This window comes from Bombus pyrosoma, linkage group LG3, assembly GCF_014825855.1.
Source record: "Bombus pyrosoma isolate SC7728 linkage group LG3, ASM1482585v1, whole genome shotgun sequence".
Lineage (NCBI taxonomy): Eukaryota > Metazoa > Arthropoda > Insecta > Hymenoptera > Apidae > Bombus > Bombus pyrosoma.
This window is the reverse complement of record NC_057772.1, coordinates 13,481,779-13,500,978: the sequence shown is the minus strand read 5'-3', so window position 1 is coordinate 13,500,978 and position 19,200 is coordinate 13,481,779. Positions and strand designations below refer to the sequence as shown.

Here is a 19,200-nt window from a genome sequence, read left to right as displayed (position 1 = left end):
ATAAAGATTGTTATCGATGTTATAAATTTCATGTTGTGCTTTTTAAATTTTAGGTGGAAGATATAAAGGATGATAAGGAAAATAAGGACGATAATAATATTTGTTTAATACTTTTCTTTATTTCTTTATTATTTAATCTATAACAACTCGTTTTTTAAGAAGGCGAATTAAAATCACTATAATTAGTTTCTTTTACAAGAAATTTGCAATTGTATTACTTTTTTAATAACTTTTAAAAGGGATTTTATGATTCCCACCAAAGAGAATTGCTAACGTATCCCCAAGGAGATACATTTTCACAAACTGTACCTGCGATCGCATCTCGAACTGGTATTGTTAATATTCTAAAGTTCACGTCGGTGTAGTTCAAAGTTGACAGTAAGAATACTGGCATTCTATCTGATATAATCCATAACAAACCACGATTTACCTAGAAATGATAAAGTTGTATTTGTCATTTTTCAATGTTTTTTCAATGTTTCAATGTAGTACAAAATATATTAATACAGCGATGATTGTAAAAGATTGTAAAAGATATTTTATGATTAGTACTTATAATTCCAAATATATCTAAATACTTAAAAGTAAAAGTATTGTTTGAATAATGCCACGAAATAGATTCTAAATATTACTTTAATTTGAAATTTCGATTGATTTCTAAATATTAGTTTTTTAATTTTGTTCTAGATGTGATATCCACATTTGATTTCAATTAAACGAATCAATGCTTAATGTATTTTGAAATTTTGAATGGATAAGAAATAAATATAAATCTTTTTGAATATATTACATGAAGCATCGAAATCAAAATAGTACATTTCTAATGAACTACTCGACGCTTACCTTCCTTTTATAAGAAAGAAAAGTGTTACTCACTTACTTATTACTCAGATAACTTTTGAAATTTTAGTTGCAATGCTACAACTATATTAATTTATTACATGGAAAATAATAAATCCAGAAGGAATTATTATTTTGGTCAGAAAATGAAATTACATAAAAAGGAGTAAAAGTAAATTAAGGTTGGGGATTGAATGTCTTTTTTAAATAAAATATCAAATTATACCTTAACATCTGCTGGGAATATCATAGCTTCATCGTGTCTAGCAACGACCGCATGGTTTTCAGGTGCATATGGTAACACAGAATTCCAACAACCTACTGCATTTTGATCGATTAAGTTGAAAAATTGAAGTCCATTTTCATCCATAATAGAAGAAGTGCAATGGCCAAGTGGTCCTCTTTCAGGAAGAACCTATCAATATTAATCATTAATAGCAATAACTTCATTTTTTATAAAGTATATATAGTTTATGTTATTAGCTTCTTAATCGTGTAAGATCAAATATTTCATCATGTCATGAAATAACTACTCATTCCAAATGTAATCATCTCGACATCAGCAAGAAAATATTGTCCGGTTAATAGATTAAGAATGTAACATTTGGATTATAAAATGATGATGAAATTGCAAAATCATAAATAATTGCAATGCTTAAAACGAAATCATATATGCGCTTCCGCATATATTTCTGCATATGCTTCTGTTTTGTTTTGTTTGATTCTATAATTTTGTCGCAATCTGTACTTGTATTGTAATTTCATTATTAAATTCCAGACATTTATTCAAATTCGTATTTTTACGGTCATAACTAAATGATAAATATTTTATTTGGAACATTTTATACGTGTACTGTATTGTATACATCATACCTGCATAAATATTTGCAGTACATTCATGATTAATATAAAAAATATCTTTGAAAGTACCTTACTAATCAATCAATGAGTACACAATTTAATAATTACATAGTTGAAGAAATATATAGATAATGTAAAGTATAATAAAAACTGAATATATAATATAAAATTGTAACGATTTAATAAGTTCTCTTTTTTTAAAGTAATCATCTACTACGACAAAGTTATTTTCAAATATTACTAAACATAAGGATAAATAACTTGTCAATGCCTTTATCATATATCACAATTAAGTACTGAAGGTAGTGTAATTATAATATTAATAGTAATAGTAATTGTAATTTGTCATTTCTATTACGCACATACCTGGAATTCATGGTAACTATCTTGAGACAAGGTTTCATCCCTTAAAATTCGTGTAGAAACTGCAAATTCTCTTCTACTACTTAGAGGATGGAAGAATAATGTCCTATATCCATTGGCAGCGATAGGAGATAAACTCATACCGAAGACTCCTTCTTCACCCCATTGGAAATTTATACCACCGATATTGTAGTCCCCGGCCAGAGGATCTGGCATGAAATAGCTATGTGTAAGCCGCCAAGATTTATTTTGTTCCCAAGAATATACGATCAGCCCATATCCAAGTTCGTCAGACATATAGGCGAAAGCGTCCTCGCAACCGCCTTTTCCCAAATCGACTGCAATATTGGCGATGAAAGTGTTCTATATGAAGAATTTTAATTCGTTTACATAACCTGTTACGTTGTGGAATAAAACAGTTGCAAATACCATCTGATATTCTGAAACAACCATTTTCTCAGCAGCGAACATTTATGCATATATGCAATTTGTAGTTTCAAGAAATAATAACTCTTAGGTATTTCGAATGCAAAAACAGGCAATTATTTTAAATTCTTCGAAAATGGTATATGCATGGAATATACGCATATATGTATATAAAATATGTATATATGTGTATATATAATCCATACTTGTATGGATTAATAGCATATGAATTACTTAAAATAGCTTTGATACAATGTGATATAATATTACCTCTAATGAGAAAAAAGAGCATTTGAGCTTAAATTGATCTTTTTCTACTGTTTATCGTATCAGTTCAATCAATTAGGTTATAGTGTTCATGTAATGTATAGTTTGTATAATGTATAAATGTTTAATTATGCAATGTTCAAAATATTACGACTTAATTGTTATAGTTTATTTAAAATATTCCACAACCAAGTCTGTTTGTGGACTACTATAGTTTTACGTTAATATAAATATGTATGTGCACTTTTGTTTCATGTCAATATTATACAATTTCATATTATATAGCTGTACGTACCATATTAATATCTTCAGCCCTCAATCTATATTGCCTTAAAATTTTATCCGTTGTTAAATCAAAGACATTCAGAGTGTAAGGACATGCCTGTATCGTAGTGTTTCCAATACCTATCGTACCAGTATCCAACACCCAGAGTCTGTCACAGACATCTGCGTGTATTCTGGAATGGAAATAATAATACTAAATTTCTTATTGTTTCGATGAAATATACTTAGATGCTTCCTATATGAAATTTAAGTTTTGTCACATTTTATGTTAATAGATCGATCATTATCAACAATTTCTATAAATTTTTGTATACAATAACTAGGATTCAGCTCCTTGTAACTTTACGTTATTTTCCATATCTTTTTTGACAATAGGTTTTCATCCAATTTTTCGAAAGTTGTATGCATATTTCCATATTTTCATATTTACCATTTTAGTAGAACATATATAGTACAGTAATTTCCATCATATTTTTGCAACAATTAATGTATCAATATTTTCATAATAGACCTATAATAAAGCAATCGAATGAAGTAAAAGTCGTGCCCAGTTCAGCGTAATAACACAATGTATGAATTTTAATTTTTAGTTTTTACAATTCACTAAACTGAAACAACGAATTAATTGGCTTCTATAAACTATAATATAATCATCCAGATATGACTGTTTATATAACTATCTTAGCCATGTGATGATTATTATGAAATTTCAATAAGTAATATTTACTTATTCAGAAAATCGTAATCGTCATGCTTCTGGTTTTTCGGGAGACAATCAAGCAGCTTTGCCCCGAAGAAATGAGCTATAATGTTCATGATACGTGGGCGTAAAAGCGCAGCTCGACATACGTTCGTCTTTTAAAAAACCAAAGACACAACATCCAATCATAGTGAAAACTTATTTAAATCTAAGATCGTAATAGTTAGAAAATAAAAAGAATCTTTGCAAGCAATAATATTATTGGAAAAATTTTGCAAGTTATATGTTGTTATTGATAGTGCTACTTTATAACTTCTTTTGTATAACAATAAAACAGAGTTTTATTTTAAAGCATATTATTGTATACTGTATTGTATAATTTATTATATAATATTTATAATTATTTATTCTATATATATGTATGTAATGAGACAGATAATCATGCTATGAATACTTATAAAATGTATTAATAATATTAGTGACTAAATTTGTATTTTGGAAAATTGTAAAAATTGTAAAAAAATGTTTTTGTAATAGAATTGTGCAACGTACAACTTGTAACTTACGTATTTACTAATATGATAAATTATTAATTATGTGTAGGATAGCCCAGGAAATCTTTGTTATTTTTTCCGTGTGTTAAACAAGGAAAAGCGAGAGAATGTTCCCATACATTTAAGATTTCGTTAATAACAGATAAATGTATTATTCAGTCGGAATATTTTCTATAGAGTACACCTGCTATATGGATTAAAATCTAATCTATTCTGTACGATTTTATCGTCTACTTTTCCCTTCTTTCAGAATGGTCACAATTCATTCTACGTTTTTCCGTTTTAAACAAAATGAAGATTGCAATTTACATTCAAATAGAAGTTACAAAACGAATATAATTAGTTATGTTAACGTTTACAAAATAACTGTTTCTCTTGCGAGATCTGTTTCGCAATGAGAAACGATGAGAAATAGGAAATAATAGAAAATGTCATATTTCACTTTTAACTAACTAATTGGATAGGTGCTATTTTCACTTTTATGCTACAATTCAATCGTGTGATGTTACGTCTTGGGTAATGTTACCGCAACTACAATAGTGCTACACGCTTGCATGTATAGATGTAAATATGCAGGGTGTCCCTGGTTTAAATATTAAAACTTCGACAATGCGTAGGGAACAGTTTTCGCTTTTATAATTATTTATTTACAATTATTTATTCTGAGCGACCGAATCGTAACCGTACGCGCGTCACAGCAGTGCACTAAATGTCACCAAGACTATATCTAATTGCAATTAGACTTGTCCATGTTAGATGTAATGCTTACATTACTACAAGATTACATTGCTACATTTTGAACTGTATTTCTATAAAATAGATGACAACACGAATAAATAAGTGTAAATAGATACGTGAAAAACGAGAGCCTTCCCATTTTCTTTTTTGCAATTTTCTCTAAAATAGAGCAAAAATGAGCAAATCTCTAAAGAATTTTTTTCTTAGTTCATCGATTCTCCACATACTTCTGAAGCTTTGATATTTAAATTTGGGATACTACGTATATTATAGCTGTGTTAGGGAATCGGTGTCGACCTTGAAGCATTGAAAATACAAGAAAATGGTAAATGGGAAAACATATAAATCTTGAAAAATGAATATAAATATTGAATGTGTATATGTATACCACAATTAATATATCTATATATCGTTTGGTGATTACTTTGGTTGTAAAAATAAAGTAAAATATAAATTTCATAGATCCATTTAATGGATTGAATTGTATAACTACATGGAAAAATCATAATGTTAAAAAAGGTAGTCAACTAAGAAAAATGACTTAATGAAATTTATGAAATTTTAGAAGAGTATAATATTTATTTAAAATATAAATTTTAGAAATTTAGATTCATATATTTAGTTAGAATTAGTTAGAATTATAAGAAATTTTGTAGACATACAAAACATTACGTACCTATAAGCAGTAGTAATTGCACTACCACAAGCTCCAGCTTTGTTTTGTGCCCAATTCGGATAAGGGGTAAGCTTCGGTGAGCCACCTCGATTTGTGTCGAGCGATATGTAGTTTAATGTCGCCGGTATTCCTATAATTAACGAAAAGTGAATTTATTTTTTATAGTATTGCGCAAACTCTAGCGTATTAGATTCAATAGATATTCCTCTTTGATCTTGAATATTTATTTATGTTATCTGATTAAGAATACATTAGAAATATTGAAAATGTAATTTAATATCGATGATATTTAATTGACTTTAAAAGTAAAATATTCTTCTATACTTTAATAATTAATGATTCTGGATTATATATGTTATTCTATTTTGTGTATAAAAATGTTTCATGTCTTCAAACACAATTAAATTTATATATGTATGTATATAAACTAATAAAAAGTAAAAATATTAGGAAAAATACTGTTTGAAAATGCTGCAAAAAGTATAATAAATTTTAACGCAATTGCAAATATCATAGTAATAGTTTATGTTGTGTTGCAATAATTCAATCTTCTAAAAATAAGTAATAGAAAATATGGATCGTTATCACATCACCTTAAAATCTTAATGCATATTTTCTCTTCTATGATTTCATAATACATATACAAAAGATGTTCGTTTAAAAGAATTGATATATTGTGCAAGTAATTAACATACTTATCATCATAAATTTAATACAAATAAATTCTTAATAACAATTTGTTTTGCAATTACATAAATGAGTAAATCCTGCTTTGAAATTGTCACTTTATTTAAATACTGCAATTTGCTACATTTATATTTATATTAAGAATACATAGTATATATATGAAAATATATATGACAGTATAATTTCAAAATCTATGAACAATTGTTAAACTTATAATATTACTGGATTATTAAGTATTATATTAATTTATAAAAATAAAATAAAAAGTTAAAATACGATTTCTTTCTCATAGAATATCAGAGAAAAATTTAGTTAATAAGCAATAGAGATTTCAAAGTCTATTTGTTTAATTATTTATAAATAATTTTCATAATCGTATAAATTAATCTTTTATTATTACTTTCTTCATTAAATTGAGCATCACTGTTACTTGATTAAATATGCACAGTATTATAAGAATGTGCGACACGCTCTTATGATTGATATAATCGCGTGACTGACAAAAAGCCATTGAATTATTGACATGTGGAATTCCTGACCTTTCAATCTTATCGCGCTATATCCAGTTCATCTAGCGTTATATTAAAAATTTCGTAAATTGCATAGTCGAACTGGCATTACACGAAGGTATATAATACGGTGGAAAGTATGCCCACGGTAATGAGCAAACCTTTTTTGATATGTCACAAGGTTTGCGTGACGAGGTTGTCACACGATCACTACACTCCAATATTGCGTTTGATACTCTAAAAAGACATGCAGACCTTGTCGCTGAACATTTTGAAAGATGTTTGAAATTTTTGAGATTAGAATCGTATTTAGTCAGCCCATTGTAACACTGTTAGACGTATCACAATAACAACTTGAATTTTTGAGTAAATACGTGTCATGGCAAAATATTATTCACTGAATCTATTATTAAATTTACAATCAATTTATCAAAATATTCTAAAAAAATTACATGTAGGGAGTCAGCTTATATAATTTCAATGTATATTGTAATGAGACATGTAGTATATTATTGTATATAGTATATTATGGTAAATTATAATGTAGAATTAAGTTATATAGTATTTAATTATTTTAGTTGCCCTTATTGACGATTTGTATCTTTTGCATGCAATTTATTCTTTATTTTATTACTTTCATTTATATACCTAATTTTTTGTTATTATCTATGATAGTGCGAAATTAGCTACATCAACTATATGAGAGTTCTATATTGTTCCTGAAAAACCATCCAACTTACAACTTTCCGAGTTCAATTGAATGGCACATTCCCCTTCCTTCCCTTTCTCTCTTAGTATTTCATATCTTCTGTCGGACAGTCCAAGTAAAGCTGACATTAGAAGAAAGAACGATCCAAACAAAGCAGTCGCCGTATAAAAAAGTTGGCCTTAAAACAATACCAACTATGGTGGGCTTTGACGCATTTACAGAAGTTTCAGGAGATTGGTGAGATGGCAAGAATAGAAAAAAAATATAAACGGGAAATGGCAAAAGCGAAAGAAGAGAAACAGGAAAACGGTAGGTACGCTGAAGATCAGTGAGACGAAAAATAAACAATAAATGTTTGATGTGTAAGAAAAAATGAACAAGTTGAAGGAGCTGAAGTCAATTAAGTATCTGAAATGGTTCAAAATAATAATATAGAAAGGAAAGGAAAGTAGAAAAAGAACAACAAATAATTACCATGATTGGATAATTATATAATATCGCGTAACACCATGAAATATATTACGTGATATTAAACGTTCCTTAACATATTATAAATTTCGTATGAAGGAACGTGTAAATGTTATATGAAAATTATAGAAAAAAATATGATAAGTTACATTTTCGAGTTTTTGCATGCATATCCTAAATTAAATACAGGAGTCCAATACGCTATCAACAAATCTTACATAACCAAAACTGCACAACTTTAATTGATCTTAGGATTAAATACATGTCTAGTCATTCTCTCGAACATCTCAAAAATATTCGTTATCGTAACATTAATTGTACCCCTGATTTTTTTGTTAATTTTTGTGGATTTACCTATATGTATATACATATGTATCATATTAAAGGACCCTTTTACTAAAAGTGATATCACTAATAAGTGACATCAAATTCAGAAAATCGACAAAAAGTTGTCATATATTTTATATAATTTATCATATTTTAGGGGAATAAATAAACGAATATACATTTTCTAAATTAAATGTATGTTTTAAATCTTCAATAACTTACAATAGAAAATAAATTTATAATTTTTAATGCAATTATTACGAATGAGGACGCAAAATAAAATAGCACGAGTTAGAAGAGGTGAAATACAAGTTCGCAACCATAACAAGAAGCAAAAATAATAAGCAAAAAACAAGAAAAGCCGAAGATTTGAGTATCGAAAAGTAGAGAGGTCAAAGATCGCAATATGAAAGATTGTACACGATGTGTGAGCATTATCGACTTTTTTGTTTTATACACAATGACCTGGCGCGCGCCAACGTGTATAATAAACGTAAACCATCAAGAGCAAGAAAAAAGTGGGAAATAAAAGAGAACAGGAGAGAATAAGCCCATTCACCCCTGGTTCCCTCCTGGGCAATAGTGTTGGGTGGAGGATTTGGGTTGAAGTGAAGGCGGAGGCCAGCGGAGACATAGAAATGCCCCATTGAAATCGCTCGCACAGTTTTCGGCACTTTTTGTCGCGAGCCGGAAGTCGGCCAGACGAGGTTCTACAGGCGCGCACTGCCTGCAGTGATCTTCTGTACATTGTGTTTACTGTAACTTCCGGTCCCTGACACGAGACATTCATCTAAATGTTCATATTGTTCCTGTTTGCCGAGCAACTCTTTTTTTGACTAATTTTCAAATACGTCTCGGTAGAAGCATTTCACTTTCTATAAGAAAATGAATGTTTGAATTCTATTAATGTAACAATAGTAGTTACGAATTATGATCAGTTATTCCGCGATAAAAAATCTCGAACTACTTTAAAAAGAAAGGACGCTTCTCATGGTTACCATGTACCTAGTATTCGTGATATTTAAGTAAATTATTAGAAGATGTAAAATAAAACACTAAAATTTTATACTCCTTTATCAACTTCCCTAATATATCAAAATGGGAATGAGCTAATATATTGGATCCTAAAATGCAAATAAAGTGATATTCATGTTGATATTCTTATTTATTGAAAAAAAGATGGTGACCTATTCTAGTTCAACTGATCTAGCAGAAATTGATATTATAAAATACTACAATATATACGTTCAACTTACCATTGCGCCATCTCGGTACGGTGACGAACAGCTTGTTTCTCCAAATTTCTATGCCAACAGGCAACGCGTTTTCTGGAATGAATTCTCCTTTCATCATTGCCATTTTTCTGCTGGCTTCATCTGGATAGGCGAAGTCCACCGTTCTCCAGAAAAATCTTTCTAACACAGGTGCTTGCCCGAACTGTGTACCCCATTTTTGAAGTCCATCGACGCTCTTGGTTCCCAGGTATAGTAAACTCACGAAAAGAAATACGCGAAACATTCCTACGATAGCTTAGGCCGACAATCTCGCAGTTTATAATTGACCCTTTAAAATAGTAAAAAGTGTCAAATAGCTTTCAGCACTTACTCGATCACATTCAAATTTACTTCCCTTAGATGGATTATACTTAAATACATAGAATTTTTTTCCAATTCATTAGATTCCAATTAAAATATATGTATTAAAAAAAAGAATAATTGAAAAAAATTCTGTAATTAATGGCAAGATTTAATCATTATAAATTATTGGCAATATTTTCCCTGTGTTGTTTACAAGATAATTCCAGACAGTTATTTTGTAAATCTTCCGTATATTTTATGATGCGATTGAAAGGAAGATAAATAACCGCACATAAGTCAGTTGGAAGTATATGTTTCAAACTAATATATCATACTACTACTCATTATTTTTTCTGTACCTGTACTCAACTCTGATTTTTATCGGTAAGATTATTGTACTAACTGGAACTTTCACTTCGATTTGATACGACGATAAATGAGTCAAATGATTGACATAAAAGAAAATGGAACGGATATGAGTGACATGCGAAAAATGACTCCGAAAAGTTGTTTGCTATTGAACAAATATTAACGCTAATTTCTTAATATGGCAAACTTTGTAGTATTTTAATAATTTAAATTATTTTCACGTCAACAAGTAGTAAAAATATGAATTACTTTCAATCACACTGACATCATATGTATACGACAATATATGTTAATTCTGCTTCAGTGTAGTAGAAATGCATCAAACTAATATTTAGAACTTATATTTTTCTAACATAAACCCATAATGTATCCATAATAGTATCTTACTACGCCGTATTTTTATATTTTTCATATCATTGTATTACTAAGTAATATAATAAAGAACAGGAACAACTGAAGAAAATTAAGAAATTAGATGCGCGTAGATTAAAAGCCCGGAAATCAATCCGTGTTTCTAAACGCTATATATGTCTTAAAGTAGAGAAATATTTCTCTATTGATAAAAAAACGTGAATAGCATGCGATGACACGTGAACACTTTTATACGATTTAGGTAACATCTTTAACCTGCAAATTTGCCTATTTGAAATTATCTAGAAAGTTTCACATAAAGATTAAGGGATGACGCTCTTTATATGGTTTATTTAGCTTTAAAAAATAACAACTTCAGCAGAAAATAATAAATTGTAATGATAGATAAGATCAAATTATTAAAATGCGTTTGCAATGCATAATACTATATATTGTAATGCAGACATAATAGATATAGATATAATAAATCAAAGGAAATATGAAATTGAATTCAAAATGTGAGAGATTCTCGTGTTTCCTTATACGAAGTGGCTGTATATGGTTATATGTATATGTATATGTGATACAGTTTGCACGATGAAATTCCGGAAATTAGCTGTATATGAATAAATCTTGCTCTCGCGAGGCATACATGATAAACGCAGCCAATTCCACTTCGCTGAGCGCAAGCAGAAATGGAAAACGACCTGGCACGTGCCAAGTTTCACTACCGTTGTATGCGTAGGCAATATAATCTTGCTGCAAGATGTCGAGTGTGACAGCGACATAAATCAATTGTATTTGTATCTGTTATAATTGAGGGAGTAGTACTTATTATCTTTGGGAGTTTTTCTAACCCAAAAAGAAAATTTGCTTTCTTGTTGTTCAAAAAATGGATAACTTATTTCACTTCTTGTAACGATGTATCTCGTATTATAATAATTAAAAATTTTAGAAAAAATAATTCTGTTTAATGTTCAATAATAATGCAATATTGTATGTAATTGTGATATACACAAATTAAACTATATCGAAATTTATAATTTATACGATGTGTAATTTATATAATTTGGCAATAACAGAAAATAATAACTCCTTCTTTGTTAAAATTATGAAAGTGATGTTAACTTGTGAGTTACGTTAAAAATTATATATTAAAGGAAATTAATGATGTTTGTAGAATTAAAAAAGAATTTGTTACGGAATGGTAACGAAATTTTATTTTGAAATCTAAACCTTTTTAAAAAATTTGAGAAATAAATAACTCCGTTATATAGTACTGAGTAATGACTTATTAAATTGAATCTAGTAGACGAAGTATTCAATTTTGTTCAAAAGAATTAAGATATAGAAAATGTTAAGCAGATACGAGGTATCTAAGTCAAAATTTCCCTTTTTCATTTTAGACGCATGTGTTATACCTTGAAATACGAAAGACAAGGAAATAGAATAGTTAAGTAAAAGAGATTAATATATGGAATGTATCAAGATTCGATATAAAATTTTGTCATCTGCACAATGTTACACAATCGATGGCTGTAATTAATATTCCAAGTATCAAAATGAGCCGTTACGTATCTTCCGTGTTGTTGCACAATGTCCAATTTTAAAATAAAAAATTTCCTTGCATACTAACACTTATGCAGCCATTTCTTTTATTCACAAATTAATTTCACCGCCACCATCATTAAGCTCGGCAAGCGAACACTAGTTTTTGACACTATTCTGCTGCTTGAAATCACATATTTTTTCTTATTTTATGAATGAAAGAATTTTTACCTCTTCCTGATAGGTTTGTCGATGGCTTCGCCTTTGAAATGAAATACGAAGAACAAAGTACGAAGCGAGAAAGTCAGTAACGAAGAGTACAAGTAAACTGTTGATTCCTGCAAATGGGTACTGCTATATATGTACTCAGTTCATTTAACACATATTTACCAAGCATTCATGTACACCTTCACTCGTCTACTTGCACTTGCCTAATGTGGTGTTACTAGCTCCCACTTGATGAAATTTAGTGTCCCAAGTAAAAATTACTTTTTCCGGAATATCAAATGAAACAACTTATAGGCGAAACCGGTAAATGGTTATCTTGCTTGGAGAAAAGTAGTTCTAAGAGAAAAGATAAATCGACAGCTATGCTAAGAGAAAAACATTATACAGGAATGTTGATAGAATGTTGATATAAGCTTAACTATTTACAAGGGTGATTCTTACATAATTATTGGATTATAATAATCAAATTATGAGGTATTTTTCTAGAGTGCGAACAGTATCCTTCTGAATGAACTTGACTGAACTCAGTTATTCAAGCGCTCTACAATTTGGCAAATATTACTATAACATAATGTGTGTAAAATAAAATGGTACATTGGATAATGTACCAGTATCAACATATAATATGAAAATTATGAATAATTCAAGAGAAAGTTTATAGTTTGTTAAATGGTATGTGAAGAGTTTGTGAAATTGGTAGAAAATAAAAAGTATGTGTGGAATTCGATATCGAAATTAATAGAAGTATAAATAAAGGCTAAAATTGTGTCTGGTATCAGAATTGATAGTAGTATAGATAAAGATTAAAATTATGTTTCTTCCAATTCATTCTTTGAAACAAATATATATGTATATAGATTTCAGTCAGCATGATTCATCTGAAGGTACTTCACACCAGTTATACACATCACAGTAGAATAAAATAAAAGATAGATGATAATAGATAAGTTACATGGATAGATGATACTATTAACAGATGATATCTACTTACATCACATGTAGAGGACTGTTACCGATTACTTTTGTCTTCATGTTTAATTGTAAAGTTTATATTCATATACAATATTTTGGAACATAAAATTATAGTATAAAGCCACTATGGATATGCTTGTACTTTACATAATTGGTTATAAACTGCTGTTTAATATTCTTACAACAAGATTTCAGACACATCAATCGATAAACAAAACCCCAAACTAAATGAATAGTGTATATGACATTGCTTATCCTAAGGGATAAAACCGAAAAAGAATTCATTTTATTGTTGAAATGAATACTTGTCAGGACATTTGTTATTTTCTACCGATTATAGAAGTATTTAATAAATACAGTTTTGATTACACAATTTGTTTCTTAATTTTAGAAAGTTGTGAGCTTAGAGCCCTAAACTTGAAACCGAGTTTGTATAGGAGATACAAAAAAGACATTTAAAACAAATATAATAATATATTATGACATATTTAATACAAATTAAGAAATCGCATATTTAATAGCGAGACACACTTTTGATAAACATTTTGATAAATATTTTAAATTTATAATATATTGGTATTGTAAAAAAGCTGATAGATATGTTTTTCATAAATTTATTATTAATTAAAAAATTTTGTAACAACGATGTTTCGTTACTATAAAGTAATCAATTTGTCCCGACATTTATGAGAATAGATACGTGGTTAGCGAAATAGTTACCATTGAATGAACTCAAACAGCACAATGGATAATACTATCTAACATCAGATTCAGTTTTCTGCAACTCCAGTGAGATTTATTGCCAATGTATAGAATGATTACGCCGAGTTAAATAAATTCGAGCCCAGACCGATTACTCTTATTGATTATCTCGTAATTTATGAAACCAGGCTCGATACTCGTCAATCAATGTGTTGTGGGAATGGTTGGCTCAGACTTGAGATTATACACCGACTTTCTCATCCGTAGTCGATAAATCTAAGACAAATCAAAGAAAGAAGAACCTGGTCTGGTTTAGTTTACGAATAACTAACCGCATAGATTAAATTGATCACAGTATGTACAATACCAATGATCATGATAACTATCAATAAATGAGTTTACGACTATACTTGCCCTTCTTACATAAAATTTCTTATCAGGTACTTTCTACAGCGTAAAAGTACTAGATCAATCTAGTAATTTTATGGTATTTGAGACCCTCCGTGTCTTTTAATTAAAGTTATACTACGCAGGCTGTTACAAAATAATATCAAAATATTTTTAATTGAAAGGTGAACAGAACAAAGAAAGTGGTAAAATTTCAACTTTTTCGAATATTTCGAAGTGATAGATAAGACATTTTCGGTAAAGAATGTAATATATAAGTACTTAAATACTACCCATGATTCGATAGTTCACTCTCGCCAAACTGTATCAACTGGTCAGGTGCTGGATGTGTGAGGTCAAGTGTAATAATAATCGTCCTACTGTCTAAATTCGTGTCCAGTAATAAGTACAATATACACATGAAGAAAAATGGCAATTATATAGAAACTTCATATACTTATACTACCGTTCAAAAGTACCTAGGCACTTTTTTCTTCTGTCTGCCTAACCTCTTCCTTTCNTTGGATTCTCTTATTTATAAATCTCCCTTGTTTCTCTTCCTTTCACCTCTCCTTCTTTCCTCCTCGTGTGTTTGCACTTTATCTTTCCTCTCTTCGTGTTACTTCGCGCTTTCCTTTCCTTTTTCCCCTCACACTTCACTTTTTCTACAGAGCACTCCGTCCACGTGTTGCCCTTGCCTCGCACCAAACCGAAAGTCCACCTAGGCACTTACGTAGGTTTGAAAAAATATAGCTGCAATGATTTCACTCTTTATAATTACGGAGCAGCTTTAAAAGTCTATATACTATATACAAGGCCATAAATCTTGTAGGACTTGATCTTATTACTCGACAAGTTCTTTTACTCACAATCAGATTCCACAATTTTTGAATTAGAATTCAGATTAAGAAAGAACTTCTAAAATTATGTTAAAACTTCTGAGATTAAGGTAAGCAAATGTAAATTAAATATCTCAAATAATAAATAGATATATATAATAATATAATATAATGTATCGTAGTAAATAGTAAAATATATTATTGTTATATCCTTTAATACATAATTTCTTGTTGTTTCTAATTATTAACAAGGTATTAGTTTGTACACTTCCAACAAATTGACATATTACTATTACAAATCGTCTGAAAAGTGCGGATACTTGTGAACGATAGGATATATGAATGCATATGTGCATAAATAATAAACTTCTTTAACATCATAATTTTTTTTTAAATTATACTTTTTCGTAAAATGTAATAATACAATTATATTGTTTCTTAAAACTTATAGGTTTTTCTTACTTTCACGATGGTTACATCTCTTATTTAAAATATTTCAAACATAAGTACACGGAGCATTACTAGGATTAAACCTAACTACATAAAAGGAACACTGTATAAATTGTGTTGTAACATTTTTCTAATACATTAGCAGATAATGAACGCATTTCATACACATACTAAAATTTATCCATGAAATGACATATTCCATTTCACTTGATTAACACATCTATTGCTTTACCATCCTGTTTTTTATTCGCAATCCGCCAACGTGGTCGACTTGAACCTCTTAAACAATTTTGCGTGACGAAACTGCAATATCGAAGAACATGATTATAGTATGTCAAAAATAGATACGTCCCAAGCATAGTAATAACTATTTGAATTTCACTGATTGAGGTTGTAGACAAAATACAACAACAGGCTCTAATTATTGTTAAAAAAATCTGATAATCACAAGCTTAAACGTGTTCGTTCGTGGTGAACTTGACGTGTTCTTAGTACATTTAACATTTTCTTGCATCTATCTATACTTGTATGGGAATATTTACATACACGAAAAATTGAGTTGTTTTAAGTTTATTTATATTTCGATAACAATTAGGTCGTAAAATAAATATACATAAAGTAGAAAGCAAAAGGGAAAATTCTTATAAAGAAAGTGTATATACATTATCCTTTTTCAATAACTGCTTTAAATATATGAAAAAATACTTCAGATTAGAAAATATTTTATATCTTTGGAGATAATGAATGATAATGAATATTTAATATTTAAACTGAAATTTTGTATATTAATTACACAAGCGTGACATTTTTTAATCAACACTTTCTTAATTTGGGAAATTTGGTTAAAGTTTTCTTCCGAAAAAGGTCTTTCAATTTCCTTAATGTCATTACTTTAAATGTATAGTATAGAATTAAATAATTGTTAAATAAACATATGATCTCTGGTTAGTTTCAAATAATTCATGTTATACGTTAGCTTTTCATGGTATGTGATAATGCGTGTACGGAAACTTTCCAAATTTGTTTACCGCATACATATGCAATTAGCAAAATAACATGTTCGAAATAGGATGACAGTGGTAGAATGCGGAAATAAAGGCCACGATAAGCTCATTCCAAAACATCATTCGTTAACGTTAATGAAATGAAGACAAAAATACACGAACGTTACGCATGATCGGCACCGAAGGATAAATTTCCAAGTGGAGCTCGTTATCTTCTCGCGTCGAGTGACGTATGAAATTGTATTTAGCCCTTTTCCTTCGTTCCTCTTCCACGATCACGTTCCATTAATCACAGCGGAGGCCTTTTGCGAAGGGTACAATCAATGTTTCTCGAAATGAGTAATTGTTGGCTGAATTGCTCGTAAACAAAAAATGATAATTTCAGTTTAATTGCACTCAGAACAGTGAGTGAAACGCGGCGTATCGATTGATTACATATGTTTATGCACGTTCATACATGCACGTTATATACATAATATATCAAATGCTACCAGAATGCTAAAATATGGATTGTTTTATACTGAGCAACTCAGGATTATAAATATTGTTACACGACTAGTGGTATAGTGAATATAGCTGTCATAGTACATTTTTATCTTCATAGGGAGTATTCAGCGACAATTTCAGTTATTCAGTTATATTCAGTATTCAGTATTCAGTTATATATTAGTCCCTTTATTTTTGAACATTTAGCAAATGTATTTCATCCTTGTTGCTATGATTCAATGTTGTCTAAAAGATATTAATTGTGAATTTCATTGTAAACATTAGCTTTTAATTCTTTACTTTGTTCACTTAAATCGATATTTACAGCGCATATTTTAATATTTCGTATTTCAATTTTTAATTCCTAATAAAAACAGAATTCTGTGAACGGAATTTATTATGAGAAATTTAAACGTAAGATTCATCAAAAACTTTACTATACTCTGTATAAATAGTTACAAAGTTTTAACTCAAAGGTATACCATTAACGTATTACACTGACAATTTCGAAAATCTAATGTTTCATTGTGTTTTGCAACATTAGTCTTTCTAGCAAATTATGTGTTAATTATGTGTAAATCATGTCTTTTCAGCATGATCGCATACAGCTGCTCTCGTTAATTAAAGCTTGTAGTAGCCTACGTAAATATATCATACAAAAGGATTGGTGCATACATATGAATATCATGCATATAAATGTAAATTCACGCAACTTTGTCAGCTACAAGCAACTTTATTATTAGCATGAATGCGTGGTCTTGAACTTCATGAATCAAAGTGGCAACGTAGTTGCGAATATGCCATTTTCTTTTTAATTAATTTCTTGTAATTAATTTCTCGATAATATCAAGTTACTTTGAATGAATATCAAGTTTACTTTGAATAAATATCAGTTCGTCATGATATTATTTATATATTCCTTTATTCTTATTTATTACTATATAATAATAAATCATTACACGTCTATTTAAATGTTTAGTTATTACTTAGCGAATTACTCCGATATAAATTATCGAGCTATGAATATTGATATTATATATAAAACAATGCATATATATTGTCCATACAGACATATGAGAAATGATATTATGGTGTAAGACCACGTGTATATAAATATAATAAAAGTAAATAATTTTTTAAGTTATTTTATCTTCGATCATACAAAATACAAAGTGAGGGATTATTGTAGTACAGCCGTTGGATTAATCAACGAAGGACGGAATGTTAACTGCTTGGCGTACATAGTCATACGCAATAGTTCAAAGCAACCGAAGTCGAGAATGTAATTTCACAAGGTGTTTGTGCGAGATATCTGAAAGTGTAATAGCAGTTTCCAACATGAAATAAATGACAGTCTCCATAAACGGCGTTTTGGGTGAGTTTCACACTAAAGCAACTGTAGAAATTGAAATGCAATCAAGCCGCACCCATCCGTCCATTCATCTATCCAATATATCGTCGAAACACTAAATAATATAAGTCTTTTATATTTTTGAGATTATACCAAGACGTGAGCGCACGTACCACTAATTGGCGGACGACTGTGTTTCACTCAAGTAGAACTCCAGCTACTGGCTATGGAAATTACCACTTTCACGAATAATTCTGTGAAATCTTTACCGATAGAGGAAAAGATTTCACAGAATAATGTATTATATTACTTTTTATTATTATACAATTTGTATTTAATTCGACAGTAAACACTTAACAGCAGTATGCAATTATTCAATTTTCAGTTAAAATAGATCTTTAAGTAATACGAAATATGTACGAAACATTGTCGTCAATTATAGTTGGAGAATGAGAGTATTCTCATCAGTATTTGAAAAAACTTTACACACAAAAACACTGAGTTAAAGAACTACAAAAATTCATTT

General features: G+C 29.3%; 1 protein-coding gene across 1 annotated transcript; it reads right to left on the bottom strand.

The window, feature by feature from the left end:
• Positions 1-244: 244 nt before the first annotated feature.
• Positions 245-9,928, bottom strand: LOC122566319 (protein yellow-like). Its single transcript, XM_043723424.1, has 6 exons — positions 9,667-9,928; positions 5,711-5,840; positions 3,053-3,215; positions 2,068-2,427; positions 1,067-1,255; positions 245-430 (listed from the first exon to the last, which is right to left on the bottom strand). The coding sequence occupies exons 1-6, from the start codon at positions 9,926-9,928 to the stop codon at positions 245-247; spliced, it is 1,290 nt and encodes a 429-aa protein (XP_043579359.1).
• Positions 9,929-19,200: the final 9,272 nt, after the last annotated feature.